Below are 15,061 nucleotides of genomic sequence, written 5' to 3'. Positions count from 1 at the left end.
CGCTGCTCACCGAACGGTGCGCGCGGCTGAGACCCCCAGGCCACTTCACCGATCTTATCTCCGCACTGCAGCCCTTGCTGCTTCTTGCCCACTCTGCAGGCTGCCGTCCAGGGTTGACTGCGCGCCCCCACTGTCCCGCCACCAGTAAGTTCCTCTGCAATGCTGTTTCACCTGAGATCAGATGGGAGAGAGAGCCCCGGCGATCCGGTATTTAAGCGTCCCGCACCGTGTCAGCTGGGATTATTGTCTTATTGTCCCCCGTGTGCCTCCACTGCTTTGGCGCCACAGGTCGCACCAAGTACCCCTCATTCCAATGCCTCCTCCGAGTTGCCGTGCGGGGGGAGTGATAGCGCTGCAGATTGCTGCCCTCCCGCTGGGTCTCTTCCTGATGCCGGTGTGGGTCGCGCAGTACTATTTCGCCGTTTCTGGAGCCTCCGGGCCGTTCCACCGCTTCCTTGCTGCCCAACGGGGCACTCCTGGAGCCTCGCTGTTAAGCTGCCGCCATGAACGGCTGCTAGCCACACCCCCTTTTCAGTCTTTTTAGACTGTGTGTTTGCAATGCAGCCTGGGAGCTTTCTATGCTTTCAGTGAGTTATAAGAATTTCTACTGCTTTCTAAGCATTAAAACAGTCTCTAAACAATCTTTGGTGTTGTTTCTCATGTTTCTAATGCAGATATTCATGTATGGTTAAAATTCGACCGCCATGATTCTGGTAAGCAGATCCCTTTCTCTCCTTACAGGTTGAATCCTAACCCATCCCTTTCTCAAACCACCATAGGTTTTTTTTCTCTGCCAAGTGACCCAAGGAGGCCTTAACAGCAAGTAGCCAGTGTGAGGATAAAATTGCATTACTTATCTGAAACTCACCATGCTATTCGCCGCTCTTTAGTCCACCACCAAACAACCGGCTTTACATTAGGATAATCCAGGCTACTCATGCCGTTGGCGTGACCACCTTCTAGCCATTCCTAGGCCGTGCACGCACCTTAGCAGTCGGCAATATGTTGTGTACCTAGTAAATCATGCTAATTGACTCTACCTTGTACGTCTGTCTAGGTCTTTAAATGTTATATGTACAGTAAAGCAAGAGGGAATCCCCCTCTGACATATAACGCACCTTAGCGAGTGCTACACATTTAACAAAACACAATCACTTAAAATTAAGTATTTATTTGCACCTTTTCACATACTCTTTGGTCCTGAGGAAAGCCAGTTTAAAATCAAAGGCCTGGATGAAACATGTAGACCACACAGGACGCAGGAGGTCATAATGTTATGTTATGTTATACTTTTATTTGTATAGCGCACGGCTACTCAGAAAGAGTGTCCCGGCGCTTTATGTAGGCAGCTCAGCAATTAAAAAACATAACAGCATAAGACAGACAAAAGAAAAGAAGAACACCCTAGAGGTTAAAAAGCCAGGTCTTAAGGCTCTTCCTAAACAGGAACAGATTGGGAGTACTACGTAGAGCCAGAGGTAAGGAATTCCACAACTGGGGGGCCCTGGGACTGAAGGAGCGACCCCCAGTGCGAGCCTTCCTCACTCGGGGGACCACGGCCGTGAACAAAGATTCCGACCAAAGTGAACGGACCGGGCGATAAAAGGCAAGCCTTCGCTGCAGGTACCTTGCTCCCGAGCCAAAAAGTGCTTTATGCACCAGAGTCAGAGTTTTAAACATAATCCGCTTCCGGATGGGCAGCCAGTGAAGCGACTGCACCAACTCGGATGCTCTCGCTCGCCTATGAAGGCCAAAAATGGCGCGAGCCGCAGAGTTCTGCACCACTTGCAGCCGCTGAACAAGATAGTCCGGGAGCCCTAAATATAGGGCATTGGCATAGTCCAATCTGGAGCCTATTAAGGCCTGAACAGTGATCTTTCTATGCTCTTCTGTAAGCAGAGGTAAGAACTTCCGGAGCATCTTCAAAATGCCAAAACAAGTGCCCATCAGGCCAAGAATGTGTGATCTTAGCGTGAGGTTGTTATCAAACTTGACTCCCAAGTTTTTGGCCACCAGAGATGACTGAGCAGGGGGACACATGTCCGTTGGCCACCACTCCCGCCATTCAGGGTCCGAGGCGCAGCCGAAAAGCAGAACCTCCGATTTGTTGGAGTTGGCCTTGAGGCTGTTCCGCTGGAACCAGTCAAAAACCATCCCTAGGCACCCCCGGATACTCTCTCCATCAAATGCCTGATCTTTCCTGCACGTGAAGAGCAGTTGAGTGTCATCCGCGTAAGACACGATCTGGGCCCCAAAAGACTCCACCAGTGCCGCCAGTGGGGTCATAAAGATGTTAAAAAGAGTCGGGCTCAACACAGAGCCCTGTGGAACTCTGACTCCCAAAGGCGGCATCTCAGCGGAGCTCGGGGAGGCCCAGACCGTTTGTCGGCGGCCCTCAAGAAAAGATGTAAACCATTTGAGCACCGTCCCCCTTAGACCGATGTCATAAAGTCTGGTGAGAAGCGCCTCATGGGGGACGGTGTCGAAGGCCGCCGACAGATCTAGCATGACAAGCATGGCCTTACCTCCTGCGTCCAGTGTCTCCCGAATAACCTCGTACTCCAGCGCGTCCGTCTGCCTTTTAGCTGCTAACAGGGGCCCGGTGATTAAAGTTTATCCATTTACCCTCGGGTACCAGGCACCACTGTATAGCTTTTTAATCTTCACAATCTCACTCACTACACTGCACACTCAGAAAAAATACCAGCTCCGCAGTAATCTGGCGTTGAAGCACACCGGGACACATTCGGTGTCACTGTGGTGGGCCAGATGATGAAGCATGCCACCAACTAGGTTGGTGGGTGAGGGCTTCATGATCAAACCTAATGGTTTACCGGCACGTGTACGCAATTTTGAGTCTCTACAACCACAAACATAGCTAGTCCTTATTGATTATGATATTGATGAGGATCCCCTGGAAGATAAGCCTTGGATACAAAGTGAACCCAGGACCAAGACAGCAAACTCAGCAAGACAAACAATGACACCACAGTGGTTGACATCTCCCAGTGATCGGAGTACATCTGCACACACGTTCACCCAGTTTCACAGCAAAGTATGGAGTAGATGGTTGGAGTTAATAATGTGGCAAGACACTGGTTCAAATGGCAAGTGCCTGAAAATTACCCGGTTGCATACAAATAAAATAAGATGTGTGTGCATGAAGTGTCCACTTTCCATATAGAGCAGGAAATATAGCTGGGTGTAGCTCAGACGAGCAGCTAAGCCCGCCACTGTTATTTTACCCAACTGCAAACAATTACCTCTGCAGTTAAGGGAGACCACTCCAGATCTGCTCCCCAACATCATTCAACCCCGCCCGAAGGAAAGGGCAAAGGATGTTGCTGGCTGGAGAGTGTGAGGCCCATTAAAAAAAAAAAAGGGAGTAGAGAAGGGATTTTTCTTTCCACCACAATCCAAGGAATAGTACGCCAAGACCCAGCCATTTACCACAGGAGCTGTAAATGTACAATACTTGTACATTCAACCAACAAGGTCTAATTAGTATACATTCACACAAAAAAAGCAAGACTTACTCTTCCTCCTCATCAGACGAGGATGAAGATCTAGATGACCGGTCACTCTTTTCACTAGGATTGTCATCCTCTTCCTCCTCTTCGTCATCAGAGTAAACTTCGCTGGTTTTCAGTGGCTGTTTCTTCTGAAGCAACTCAGCTATAAAAAATTGTAATAAAAAAGTAAGTACCTAATGTACAGGTCACTTCCAACAAACTTGATGTACAGAACAAAATGGTACTAATGAAGCTATTTACTCTATAAAAACTGGCACCAACCTTAAAACCACTCAATCCCCCATAATGCAAACTCATCTAAAAAAAAAAACTAAAAAAATACAACATGCATACAGCCACAAGTGGACCGTGAACCTGGTAGATTTTAGTCGGCCACAAGAAGCTTTATCTAAAACAAGAGAACTGCAAATCATACCACCAGCGCCAATTATATACACTAATTTAAGAGGTGGGAACAGAACAGTGTGTATGTGCAGGCTGGAAAATACATGCTATTGATTGTCTGAAGGGATGTTACTACTGTTAACTGACATTAATGGGGACATCATGCCTGAAAACAGTATGCTACCAGAGTGGGACGCCTTCTGAAAAGAATGCCCTCCTCCGCAGTGAAAAATGTGCAGACGTGCTTACTGTAACAGCAAAGAGACTGGCAGTATTGTGCTCTTAACATTCCCAGCTTGTACTACTATACGATGAACCTACAGGCGTTCCATCAGACTTGGAGACTGTAGGAAGCCTTAACCTTCCTACATTACCACTTCCTTTTTAGAGCACTGCACTACCAAGCTTCAGCATTCTAGCAAAATATTGCCAGTTTACAATTTTTTTAAAATAAATATTATTTAAAAAATCTTTTGTACCTGTATGCAACCAGTAAAACACATAGGATACATTTGATCTCCAAACTTTACAGGTTAGGGATCAATGCTGGATCAATAATTGATTTAGTATTCCATGCACTTTATCCATAACCAATAAATCTGCAACAAATAATTCAGCATTCATTTTGTAATGGGGTTGCAAGTGGGCAGGAAGAATCAATAAATAGTGAAGAAAATAACTCTACTGGAGCTTCATATCATAGGGGACAGTTACGTTAGGAATATGTGAGGTACTTGGTTAGAAGGGAAAAGGAAACAAGATATGACTAAGAGTAAAAGGTGGCAGTCCATAGACTAAGACCTAGACAAGAGAAAATATACTTTGGCATACCAGTTTTGTTCTTCCTCTTCTCCCGCTCAGCTCGCAACTCTTCCATGGCTTTTGATTTAATGTCAAGTTTCTCATCCCGCTTCGAGCGACGCTCTGTACTGTGCGACATTACCTTAGAAGAGGAAGCATCATGATAATGTTCTCAGCAAGTAACAGAAGACCAGTAGCAATCACAGTGTCTGAGGACTGAAGGAGCTTAAACCATACGTATTAGAAGTTCTATAACTACAAAAATGGTGTCTCAGTCAAGAATGTAGATTAAAGTGTCAAATGAAGCTACGTTTGGTAATGTTGACTCAACCCGTTTTCTACTAAGGGCTGCTCTGTGACTTTCGGTTCTTCTACAATCTGCCTCTCCTTAAGTCCACCTTGAGTGCCTCCCACCCCAGGTTTCCTGCACAGCACCCCTCCCTTGCACTTCTATGTCCAACCGAGCAGTAAGAGCATCTGATCACCTGCTCTATTCGGCGGTCACGTACAGAGAAAAAAAAAATGATAAGCCCCCAAATATTCTAGGATAAAACTCTTAGGGCGTGGGTGACATTAGTTTCAGAAACAAAATACTTGCTTTGGACATTTGCTTCTGAACATTTGCTTCTGAATTACTCAAAAAAAAAAAGTGTGCAGCTATCACACACCAACACTTCGGTCCTTTCACAGGAGGTCCCATTGTGGTGGCTCCTGTAAGAGCTCAGAGGTCTCAGACGGGTCAACGGTGAACTCAATGTGTCAGTCCTCTGACTATTTGGGTGGTGGACGTAATATCCCCCATACCCTGACTGACAGTTTAAAGACTGCCAAAGGGTTAAATCACCTTTAGTTTTGACTAGGTGCAGAAGGACACTATACATGTTTTCCTCAGCCTTGCAATCAGTATGGGTCCTGTTGCAGGGTTTCTCATGCAGAAAAGGTATTCTTACCATATGTTGTGCAGGACTGTAACTGTTATGATTGACCTCTTGTTTTTCTTTTTAAACTCAAACAGAAAAGATCTCCTTTCGACAGCGGCTACAGGCAAAATACATTTTTGATGAACTGTTTACACAAGCATGTTGGAAGCTGTACACATCCTCTGGTATATAGTGTCTCTTGGGATTTGTTCTGGGCTTGGGTGTTCTGTAGAAGTATAGTCCTCCCACTCAGGGTCTTGCATAGCTTCCTGTGAATTATCACTGACATGTCAGAATGCCTCTCGTCTTCACTTTAATCGCCTGTATCTGATGGGGTGTCATGGGCGATATCCCTAACTAGGAGTAGAACCCGGATCACAGGTTAATCTGTGGGCCTACCCATGTGATTAGCAGAACTTCAGACTGAACCCATCATTGGTTGCAAACAGAAATCTTTTTTTTTTTTCAACTATACAGCAGCATGAAATGGGCAAGACCCAAGATGATGTAGCATTGTGTACCAGCAATGGAACTGGATTGTAAATTCGTTGTGTTCATGTTCCTGCTTTGCCCCTGCCTGTGTGGTATTTTCTTCTGCTTTAGAATGTTTGTGAATTCACAGACTGACTTATTTTAACTTTTGTGCATGCAAATGCATTTGGCCTAATGTGAACAAACATTGAGGTTAGAGTTTGAAACAGGACATGAAGACTGGAACAATAAAGGTCAGGAAGAAGCTATAAATAAGCCTGACTTCAATGATTTTGCTGTTTTGGAGCACTGCCATAGGAGATTTGGTGGTGCAGTGTCTCCTCTGATTGGATCTCATACAGAATGGAACGGTTTACCACGGCATGATCCAACAAGGACAGGAGAGGTTGTTGAAAACCTCAATGTCCAGGATTTGGGTAAATGGCGATATAGGAAAAGTTATAAATACCCATCTAGTCAATCACACCTTCAGCATACACACTAGCATAATCAAGTCTTCAGATGCTCAAAATATTTAAAAGAGGTGGCTCATCTCACCCCAAGTGCACGCCTCAATGCTCTGCAATCAGTGCAGATTTAGATTTGCTTAGCCATGCAATCACATTAACAAGCTACTTTCCGTAAACCCTCCTGCATCTACACTGGATTTGATATCACATACCTCTCCTGTCAAGAACTCTTTGCCCTCCATTCATTTTCAACTGAAAACAAAGAAGTTGGAGAGGCAGGGGAGGTGTGTGTTACTTCTGCTTTGCCACACGCATGAAAGAGTCGAATGCCAACAAGCTTAAGTGACTATGTACTGCCATTAAAAATAACAAACCCCAAAAGAAAGACTGCCTCACGACAGGGTCGAGAGAAAATGGACTTTACACAAACCAAACCACATTGGGCTCCAACTAGAACTACATAGTTAACAGCGGGTAATCTTAGTATTCTGGCCCACCCCTTTGCAGAGCGCATACAAGAACCATACCTTTTCGCTCTGGCCCTTAAATCTATACCTCAAACAATATTGTGAGAAAAAGTGTTGTTTTTTAGGGGATGATAGGGGACGGGGGGGGCGACGACACAGAGCTCAGGACATCCTACAACACTGAAACCTCAAAACAAGCCTCAAGATAAACAGCCACATGATAGCACACAGTCACACTTAGCCCAACCCAGAGATCCCCTATCCCCAATCAATTCTATGAAAGATTGGAACTACTCAGTGCTTATGACAGTCAGGTAGGCCAGGGACAAGTTCATTTTCAGTGGTGAGCATTTTTGTCTGCAGTTAGGAAGAAGAAACTTTTTATCACCTTATGAAGGAGACATCCAACTTAAACAGTAGTAACATTTTGTATACAATATTACTAGAACAGGTATGTATTTTTCAACAAATAAAAGGAACAAATAAGTAAATAAAACCATATTTACAAAGGGCACATATAGAAACAAATACAAATGAAAGCAATAGAACATACAGAAAGGCTAAAATCAAATGCACTTCGGGGAACCAGACAAGCAGGCCCAACAGGGAACTGTGAAAGCCAGCTTGAATACCTTCCTTAGGGATAACAGCTAAGGAAACACTAACTTATGGTTTGTTGTTCTTGCTCACTGAAGTTCACCCCCTGAAAAGGTCATGCTGAGTGTATTAGATCAATCGGAAACGTTGGCAAGTTCAGCTGGGTGCTAAATAATTCAGGAAAACAAGGTCTTATTGGTTGACTGAGCTCAGCATAACTCCTACCTGTGATTCTGGAACTTGTGCAGTTTTCTTCTTCTCTTGTTCTTCATCATGTTTCTTCTTTTTTTCTTTCTTTTCTTTCTTTTTTGCTGTTTTTAGCTTCTTTTTTATTTCAAACCTGACAGCAAAAACCAGTGGAAAACACATTACCACCAACACAGTAAAGCTGGCAATCAAACCGATCCAAACCAGAGTACTAAATCTGATGATCTTTTTCAGAATCAATATGTATATACTAGTTAAGCTAGGGACATTTACCCACGGATAATCATCTGCAAGTATGGGAAACTGAGATCACAAAAGCAAACATATTTCAAATGTGAATGTTAAAGAGACAGACACCCTAGAGGAGTAGATGTTAACTGAATCAGACCTCAGAGTCTACCAAAGGGAAAACTATTGAAGTCCTGCTTCAGAGACTACACACAATACATTTTGCTGATGTAAACCCCACTGATGCTTAAAATCCAGCAGTGTACTTCACTTTAAACTAGCCATTCATGTAAATAACCAGACAATGGGACAGCTAAAAACTATTGCCTGATGCACAAAGTGTGACTAGTAAACAAGTTCAAGCCACATTGTCAAGAACATTGCGCGTTCTCAGAAGAGAGTATGGTGCTACAACCAGGTAATTTATTCACTGAAACTTTAGATTTTGTCATCTTCAGTCACAAATCACAGCATTGACTGCTTACATCTGGCTATTTCAGTCAGATCAAATCAGCTGCCAAGTGGGACCTACAGTAATAATTAAAAGGCAAATGCAACTATTTACATACCAGTTCAAACTACTAATGCCTATATGCAGGCAATCTTATGTTTCATTCATTTATGATAAACCAGCCCATGTTCACCCAGCAGACTAATGTTCCAAAAAATACTCAAAACATGAGACATGCATCTTACATGAAGAGCAAGTATTTTATGTAAGCTCACCTTCTCTTCAGCACCTCCCGCTTTTCTATCCGGTTAAAGAGTTCTTGCTCCCGCTCTTTCTCAGTCATTTGTTCTAACCTTGCCCGATCTTCTTCATCACCCATAAGATCGTCCCCATACCCGTCATGGAACTCTTCATCCTCCGACGAGGATTCAGACTCTGAGGTAGTAGACGAGCTGTTGCTGTCAGAGTCGGAAACTTCACCTACAACAAGGTTTTCTCACTTTTTATAAGTTTCAGAAAGTATGCAGCAGCAAACTTTACCATTCAATTAATACTTCACCGAACAAAAAAAAAACGGTGGAAATCTCAAGGTATTGCAGGGTACAGAAACCTAAAATTGCCCCAAAAGAGGCAACTTAAAGCAATACATTCAAAGTAACAACAAAAAAAGAACAAATGCAAGACAAAATGAAAAGAGGACGTCATCAAAACATAGGCCTAGGGCATTGTGGTTGTGAGAAAGCAGCTACATCACAATATTGGCATTGTGATGTGTAAGTGATGGCGTACACAACCTTTTCAACTGTTTAAGGTTTCTCGAAATTCAACAATGTTCCTACCACGGAGATCCATGTTCTGAGCTGCAGCAGTACATTTTCATCAATTAACACTGGTATGTTTCATAAAATTTAATTGTGTAACCATGTGGACAAGATGTCCAGAACACCGACCCACTCTCATCAGTGTGAAACTGCTTCATACAGGCCAGCTTTTTCTGTTACCTCTACAAATTCCAACAGGAGAACAGTCTTCAGACATCCTTATGTGTCTGGTCCCACTTTTGGGAACGCCTGCTCTTACATTTGCAGACCACCAATGGCCAAGTTTCATACCTTCTTCGGGAGCTGAACTTTCAGCAGAACTGTCTTTGTCAGAGCTGTCGGAAGAGGCTGCTTTGCTGGTTTGTTTCTTTGTGGTTCCCTTCTTCTCACTTCCCTTCCCAGTTTTGGCCTTCTTTTTGCTTTTTGTACCCCCTCCACCGACTGTCCACTACAAAGGAAGAGAGAATATGCTGAGGTACAGATCTATAAAACAATATATATATATATACACACACACACACACACACACACACAGAGGCTTTCAGCAGTTTAAAAATAGGAATCAATCCTAGTCTATTGATATAAAAAGGACAAAAGGGGCAACAAAAGAGATGAAAGTAAAGTCAAAAGCCAAAGAGACAGCAAAACAGAGAGAAACAGCAAAAACACACATATTATGTGACTAAAAGAAATAACTAGTACATCACAGGATAACGGTATGGAATGGAACATAAAGAAAGTTAGGAGTTAACGAGTGATGGTATCCAAGAAAAACATTTTGAGACAGAGAGGGACACACTATTCTAGTGAACACAAATAATGCACAGGAAAGCATGTGACACAGGACTACAGATTTAATGTGAAGATCGGCAGATGTTCTAACTGCAGTCTATCACACCATAGGATGGGGGAATCACACAACCCTACTCAAATCCTACCAAGCCAAACCAAACAAAGTAGTTGGAGTTTAAAGTTCAAGGGACATTTCTGAAACAAACACTGCAACTGGACAGATACTTACGAGATGTATTACAATTTATAATTGGTTTGAACGCTTAATACATACTAAAAACCTATAGCTGAAAACAAATATAAAAAGCGCACTGACAAAAGATCCAACATGCCTGCTATTCCCAACAAATTCCCTTGGCCCAACTTTATATCCTGGTCTTGCTAACTCAAGCATGAGTTTGTAATTTCACATTAGTACATTTTATATATTTTTGTCGTAGGAGTATCAACTAAATAATCTGTGTTTCAACCAACTCAATACATTCAAGATTAAATCGAAGTTTTGAAGATTTTTAAATACGTTTTTTAAATTGTGAGCCTCAGTGAGAAAGTGAATCTCTTTGGAGTATTTGTTTTAGTTAAGTCTCTATCAAACTATTATGCTGTTTCTTTGTAACATGGGACGGACATTTTTCAGGGACCAAGGTGATGATGATTTGGAGGAAGGTGGGTGGGCTTGAAGAACAGTGAAAAACTAGACGAAACAAATAATGGGAGCTCTGTAGACTCTACCCAACTACTTGGGATTTTGGAAATAAGTGCAATACTACAAAATGTACTTCATGATGGATAATTAACCCATATTTAAGCAGATTATTAAATAAAAGGTTGCCGGCCAGAGGAGACTAAATCATTTAGGCCTAAGAAAGCATATATGAATTCTATATATGGAACAGTGGAAATACATCAACACCCGTCCTGGAGCTGTGGTAGCAATAGCAGTCAACAGCCTTCCTGGAGCTGTGGTAGCAATAGCGGTCAACATGAGGACTCACGGATTGAATTAGTTCCTGGTTGTTGTACTCGTCTGCCCTGTAACAGAAATTGTAGTTAAACATTTACCAAACAATTGCTGGAGTGGATCAATCTTAAAACTTTCAATATTAAGGATGATGAGGTCATGTACTCAGTACTATGCGAACCAGCACCAAAGCTGAAGAAAACTTTAATGCCTGCAAAAGAGGTGACTCCGGCTACCTCCATCCCACCCTTGCCAGTAGCAAAATGATTTCAGGTAGCACTCCAAGGTCTCCCCTCTTCCAGATAGGGACCCTGGTGAGCCAAATGTACAGTGAAGAGCTGCTTACCACAAACACTGCCAGTTGCTGGCAGAAAACACTGATAACAGCACCCTCAAGGTCTCGATTCAGAACCCGAGGAATCAAGGGTATGGGAGGGAGCACGTAAAGAAGCTGAGAGCCCCAATCTAAATGCATCCCCTAACGCTCCCCGCATTGGATACTGGAAACAGCAGACTAACTGGCAGTGCGCGTTCAAGAGTGGAAAATAGATCCAACCAAGGAAACAGCACCATATCCTAAAATGTGATGGACCACCTCCGTATGAAGATGCCACTCGTGATCGGCTAAGTATTGCAGACTGAGACTGTCCGCACGCACATTCAGCACCCCGGCCAGATGATTTGCAATTACACAATGAGCCCAGGACCAAAGTCGCAGAGCCTCTCTGCAGAGACAATAGGACCCTGTTTCTCTGTGTGTTGATGTCCCACATTGCTGTAGTGTTGTCCGTCAGGACCTGAACCGACGGACCACGAAGGGAGGGAAGAAAGGACTTAAGACACACACAAATCGCCCGCAATTCTAGAAGATTGATATAAAACAATCTTTCCTCTGGAGACCAAAGGCCCTTGACCTCTAGATGAGGTCCCCACCCCAGAGTGGAGGCATCAGTTATCACTGTGGCCACCAGAGAAGGAGGTTGAAAAGCCTTCCCTTCAGACAGGTTGCCTGGAACACTCCACCATGACACCTCTGCTGCAGCGTCTCTGGAGATTCTGACCACCTCCCCAAGATCTCTGTTGTGTTGAAACCACTGCCTGCGGAGGCACCACTGGAGTGCCCTCATGTGCCAGCATGCATGGTTGACAAACCGTACGCAGGAAGCAACAGAACGAGCAGGTGCTGAACCTTCACCCTGAAACATTGGAATCATAGCCTGGATGTCTAGAATCCTCTGAGGGGGTGGGAAAGCATAGCTCACAGTTGTGTCTTGTATTGCCCATATGAACAGGTTGCACTGAGAGGGGACCAGGTGAGATTTTGGTACACTTATCAAAAACCCCAAGTCGAACAACAGTTGTGTTACTTGCAGATGATGCAGCATCATCTCTGGCGACCTTGCTTTGAGCAGCCAGTCGTCCAAATAGGGGAAAACAGGAGTCCCCGACATCCTGAGATGTGCCGCTACCACCGCCATCACCTTTGTGAAAATCCATGGTGCTGATGCAAGACTGAACGAAAGGACAACAAATTGGTAATGTTGGGATCCAATCGTAAAACGGAGGTACTTCCAATGCAACTTCAGGATGGGAATGTGAAAATATGCATCCTGTAAATCGAAGACACCATCCAGTCTTCCTGCTGCAGCGCCAAAAGAACCTGAGCTAAGGTCAACATCTTGAATGTTTCCTGTTTGGGGTAAAATGTCAAGATCCTGAGGTCTAGGATCAGTCACAATCACCCGTCCTTTTTGGGAATCAGGAAATGCTGGGAGTAGTATCCCCGACTCCTTTCCTGCTCCATAACAACCTCTATTGCACCTTTTTGTAGCAAAGATAGAAATTCCTGCTGCAAAAGCAACAGATGGTCCTCCTAACACCAATCCTGATGAGGGGGAAAAAGGAGGGGGAATCTCCCGGAAAGGAAGGGTGTATCTATTTTTTATGACATCCAAAACCCAGAGATCTAATGTAACCGTTTCTAAGTTCATCCAAAATAGGACACCGACCTCCCACAGGTCCAACATGCACAAAGATGGGGGATCTAGAGCTGCTTCCCTACGGAACTCGTTGGGGGAACAGGAGAGGGGTAGGAAGAGAAGACTTGTTGGCCAATTGAGCCTCGCAGGCGACCTCTACCTTTCCCTGTGCATGTTCTATACCGAGGGTTCGGCTGCTGTTGCTGCTGGGCCTGAAATGGAGTCGCTTCTCCTAAGCCAGGAAAAAATTCGATAACCAAAACCCCTTGGTTGACACTGCAGGCCTAGTGATCTAGCAGCGGCTCTACTGTCTTTAAAGCGCTGTAACGTTGAGTCCGCTTTGGATCCACAAAGTCTAGGGCCATCAAAAGGTAAATCCAAAAGGGTGGCCCGAAAGTCAGGAGAGAAAACAGACCCCCTCAGCCAGGCATGTCACCTAGTTGCCACTGAGGAACTCCTCACTCTAGCAACAGAGTCAGCAGTGACAAGCCCCAATTGAATAACCGGACGGGGCGCGGCTCGAGTGTCCGACAGAATCTCCGCAAAATGCCCTGGACATCTTCTGCGAGTTCAGGGAACACCTCTTAAGCTGAATACATCAACGCATTGGTGTTGCAACCCAGTAGGCACGTAGCGTTTGTCGACTTTATAGACATATTGGCTGAAGTGGACAAAGAAGAGCCAGAAGATTGCTCTGAAGAGCATGAGGGGTGGCACAATATGTGCTGCAGCCCTTAGAGGCCTTCCCTCGTCACAGTGCCCTTGGTATCCGTGGTACATTTTACAAGGGACTTGTATGTGGCCAGAGGTGCCAATTGGGGGGTACAGCTTTGGGAAAGAACACAGGCCCTTGGAACTTGATTGGCAGGGAGCCAGGGCACATCAGAAATCTGGCAAAAAGTGGGGTGTTACTGCAACAGAAACCAACTTTCCTACACATTAACTTCAGGATTCTGACTTCTCACTCTAGGTGCAATTAAGTCAAAATGTGTGGCCAAGAAAGATGCATGTCTGAAAAATGTTTATCATGCTTCGATGGAAGAAGGAATATGCTACTTACCAGTATGCATCTGTTCTTGGCATGTAGGGCCGCTAACATTCATATCTTGTGCATAGATCGCCGCCTAGTGTTGGGTCCGGATGATTGCACCTTGTTGTCCTGGAAGAGTCTTTGAAGTATCACGAGATAGGTGGCTCCTCCCCTGGACTACAGTGCGCATGGGCATCTTCTCCATCCTTAGATTGTTTTTCGCCATTGTGGCAGAGATGGAGTCCAATACAATACTTGATGACCATGCTTACAAATAATTCTGACTACTACAGCTGCGACAGGCACCGGGGAGGATGGGCGGGCGATATGAATGTTAGCGGCCCTACATGCCAAGAACAGATGCATACTGGTAAGTAGCATATTCCGTTCGAGGCATGTGGGACGCTAAATTCATATCTTGTGCATAGAATAAATAGCAGTTTCTCCCTTAGCGGTGGTTGCCCGAGCCAGCTGCAGCAGCCTGAAAGAGGGACTTTAGAACAGCCTGTCCTACAGCAGCTTGCTGCTTGGAATGTACATCAACACAGTAGTGTTTGGTGAATGTATGTATGTTATTCCATGTGGCTGCTCTACATATGTCCTCTAATGGAATGTTACCCAGGAAAGCCAAGGATGCCCCTAGCTTGCGTGTGGAATGCGCTCTTGGGGTGGGGGAGGACTGTTAGTGTGCGTTTAGCCTTCTGATAACAAATCTGAATACACTTAATCCATCTGGCTATACCTGATTTGGAAATGGGTTTGCCCTTGTGCTGTAGTGAAAAAGCAACAAAGAGTTGTTTAGTCTTCCTGAAATCCTTCGCCCTGTCTATATAGTACAGGAGAGCTCGTTTGACGTCTAATGTGTGCAGTGATCTTCCTGCTACTGAGTCTGGATTAGGGAAGAAAACTAGCAGTTCAATAGTTTGATTAATGTGGAACTGAGGAACTA

The 15,061-nt window shown here is 44.4% G+C and overlaps 1 protein-coding gene across 1 annotated transcript in view; it reads right to left on the bottom strand.

The window, feature by feature from the left end:
- The window catches only part of RTF1 (RTF1 homolog, Paf1/RNA polymerase II complex component), a 337,563-nt gene that overhangs the window by 286,178 nt on the left and 36,324 nt on the right, over nt 1-15,061 (bottom strand). Inside the window, exons 3-7 of the mRNA XM_086937201.1 lie at nt 9,642-9,798; nt 8,805-9,009; nt 7,869-7,983; nt 4,749-4,860; nt 3,537-3,675 (exon numbers count right to left, since the gene is read on the bottom strand). Coding sequence (XP_086793327.1) covers nt 3,537-3,675; nt 4,749-4,860; nt 7,869-7,983; nt 8,805-9,009; nt 9,642-9,798 — 728 coding nt within the window. The remainder of the gene's footprint in view (nt 1-3,536; nt 3,676-4,748; nt 4,861-7,868; nt 7,984-8,804; nt 9,010-9,641; nt 9,799-15,061) is intronic.

This window comes from Lissotriton vulgaris, chromosome 9 (assembly GCF_964263255.1).
Source record: "Lissotriton vulgaris chromosome 9, aLisVul1.2, whole genome shotgun sequence".
Lineage (NCBI taxonomy): Eukaryota > Metazoa > Chordata > Amphibia > Caudata > Salamandridae > Lissotriton > Lissotriton vulgaris.
The sequence above is the reverse complement of the archived record's forward strand: the minus strand, read 5'-3'. Positions and strand labels throughout refer to the sequence as shown.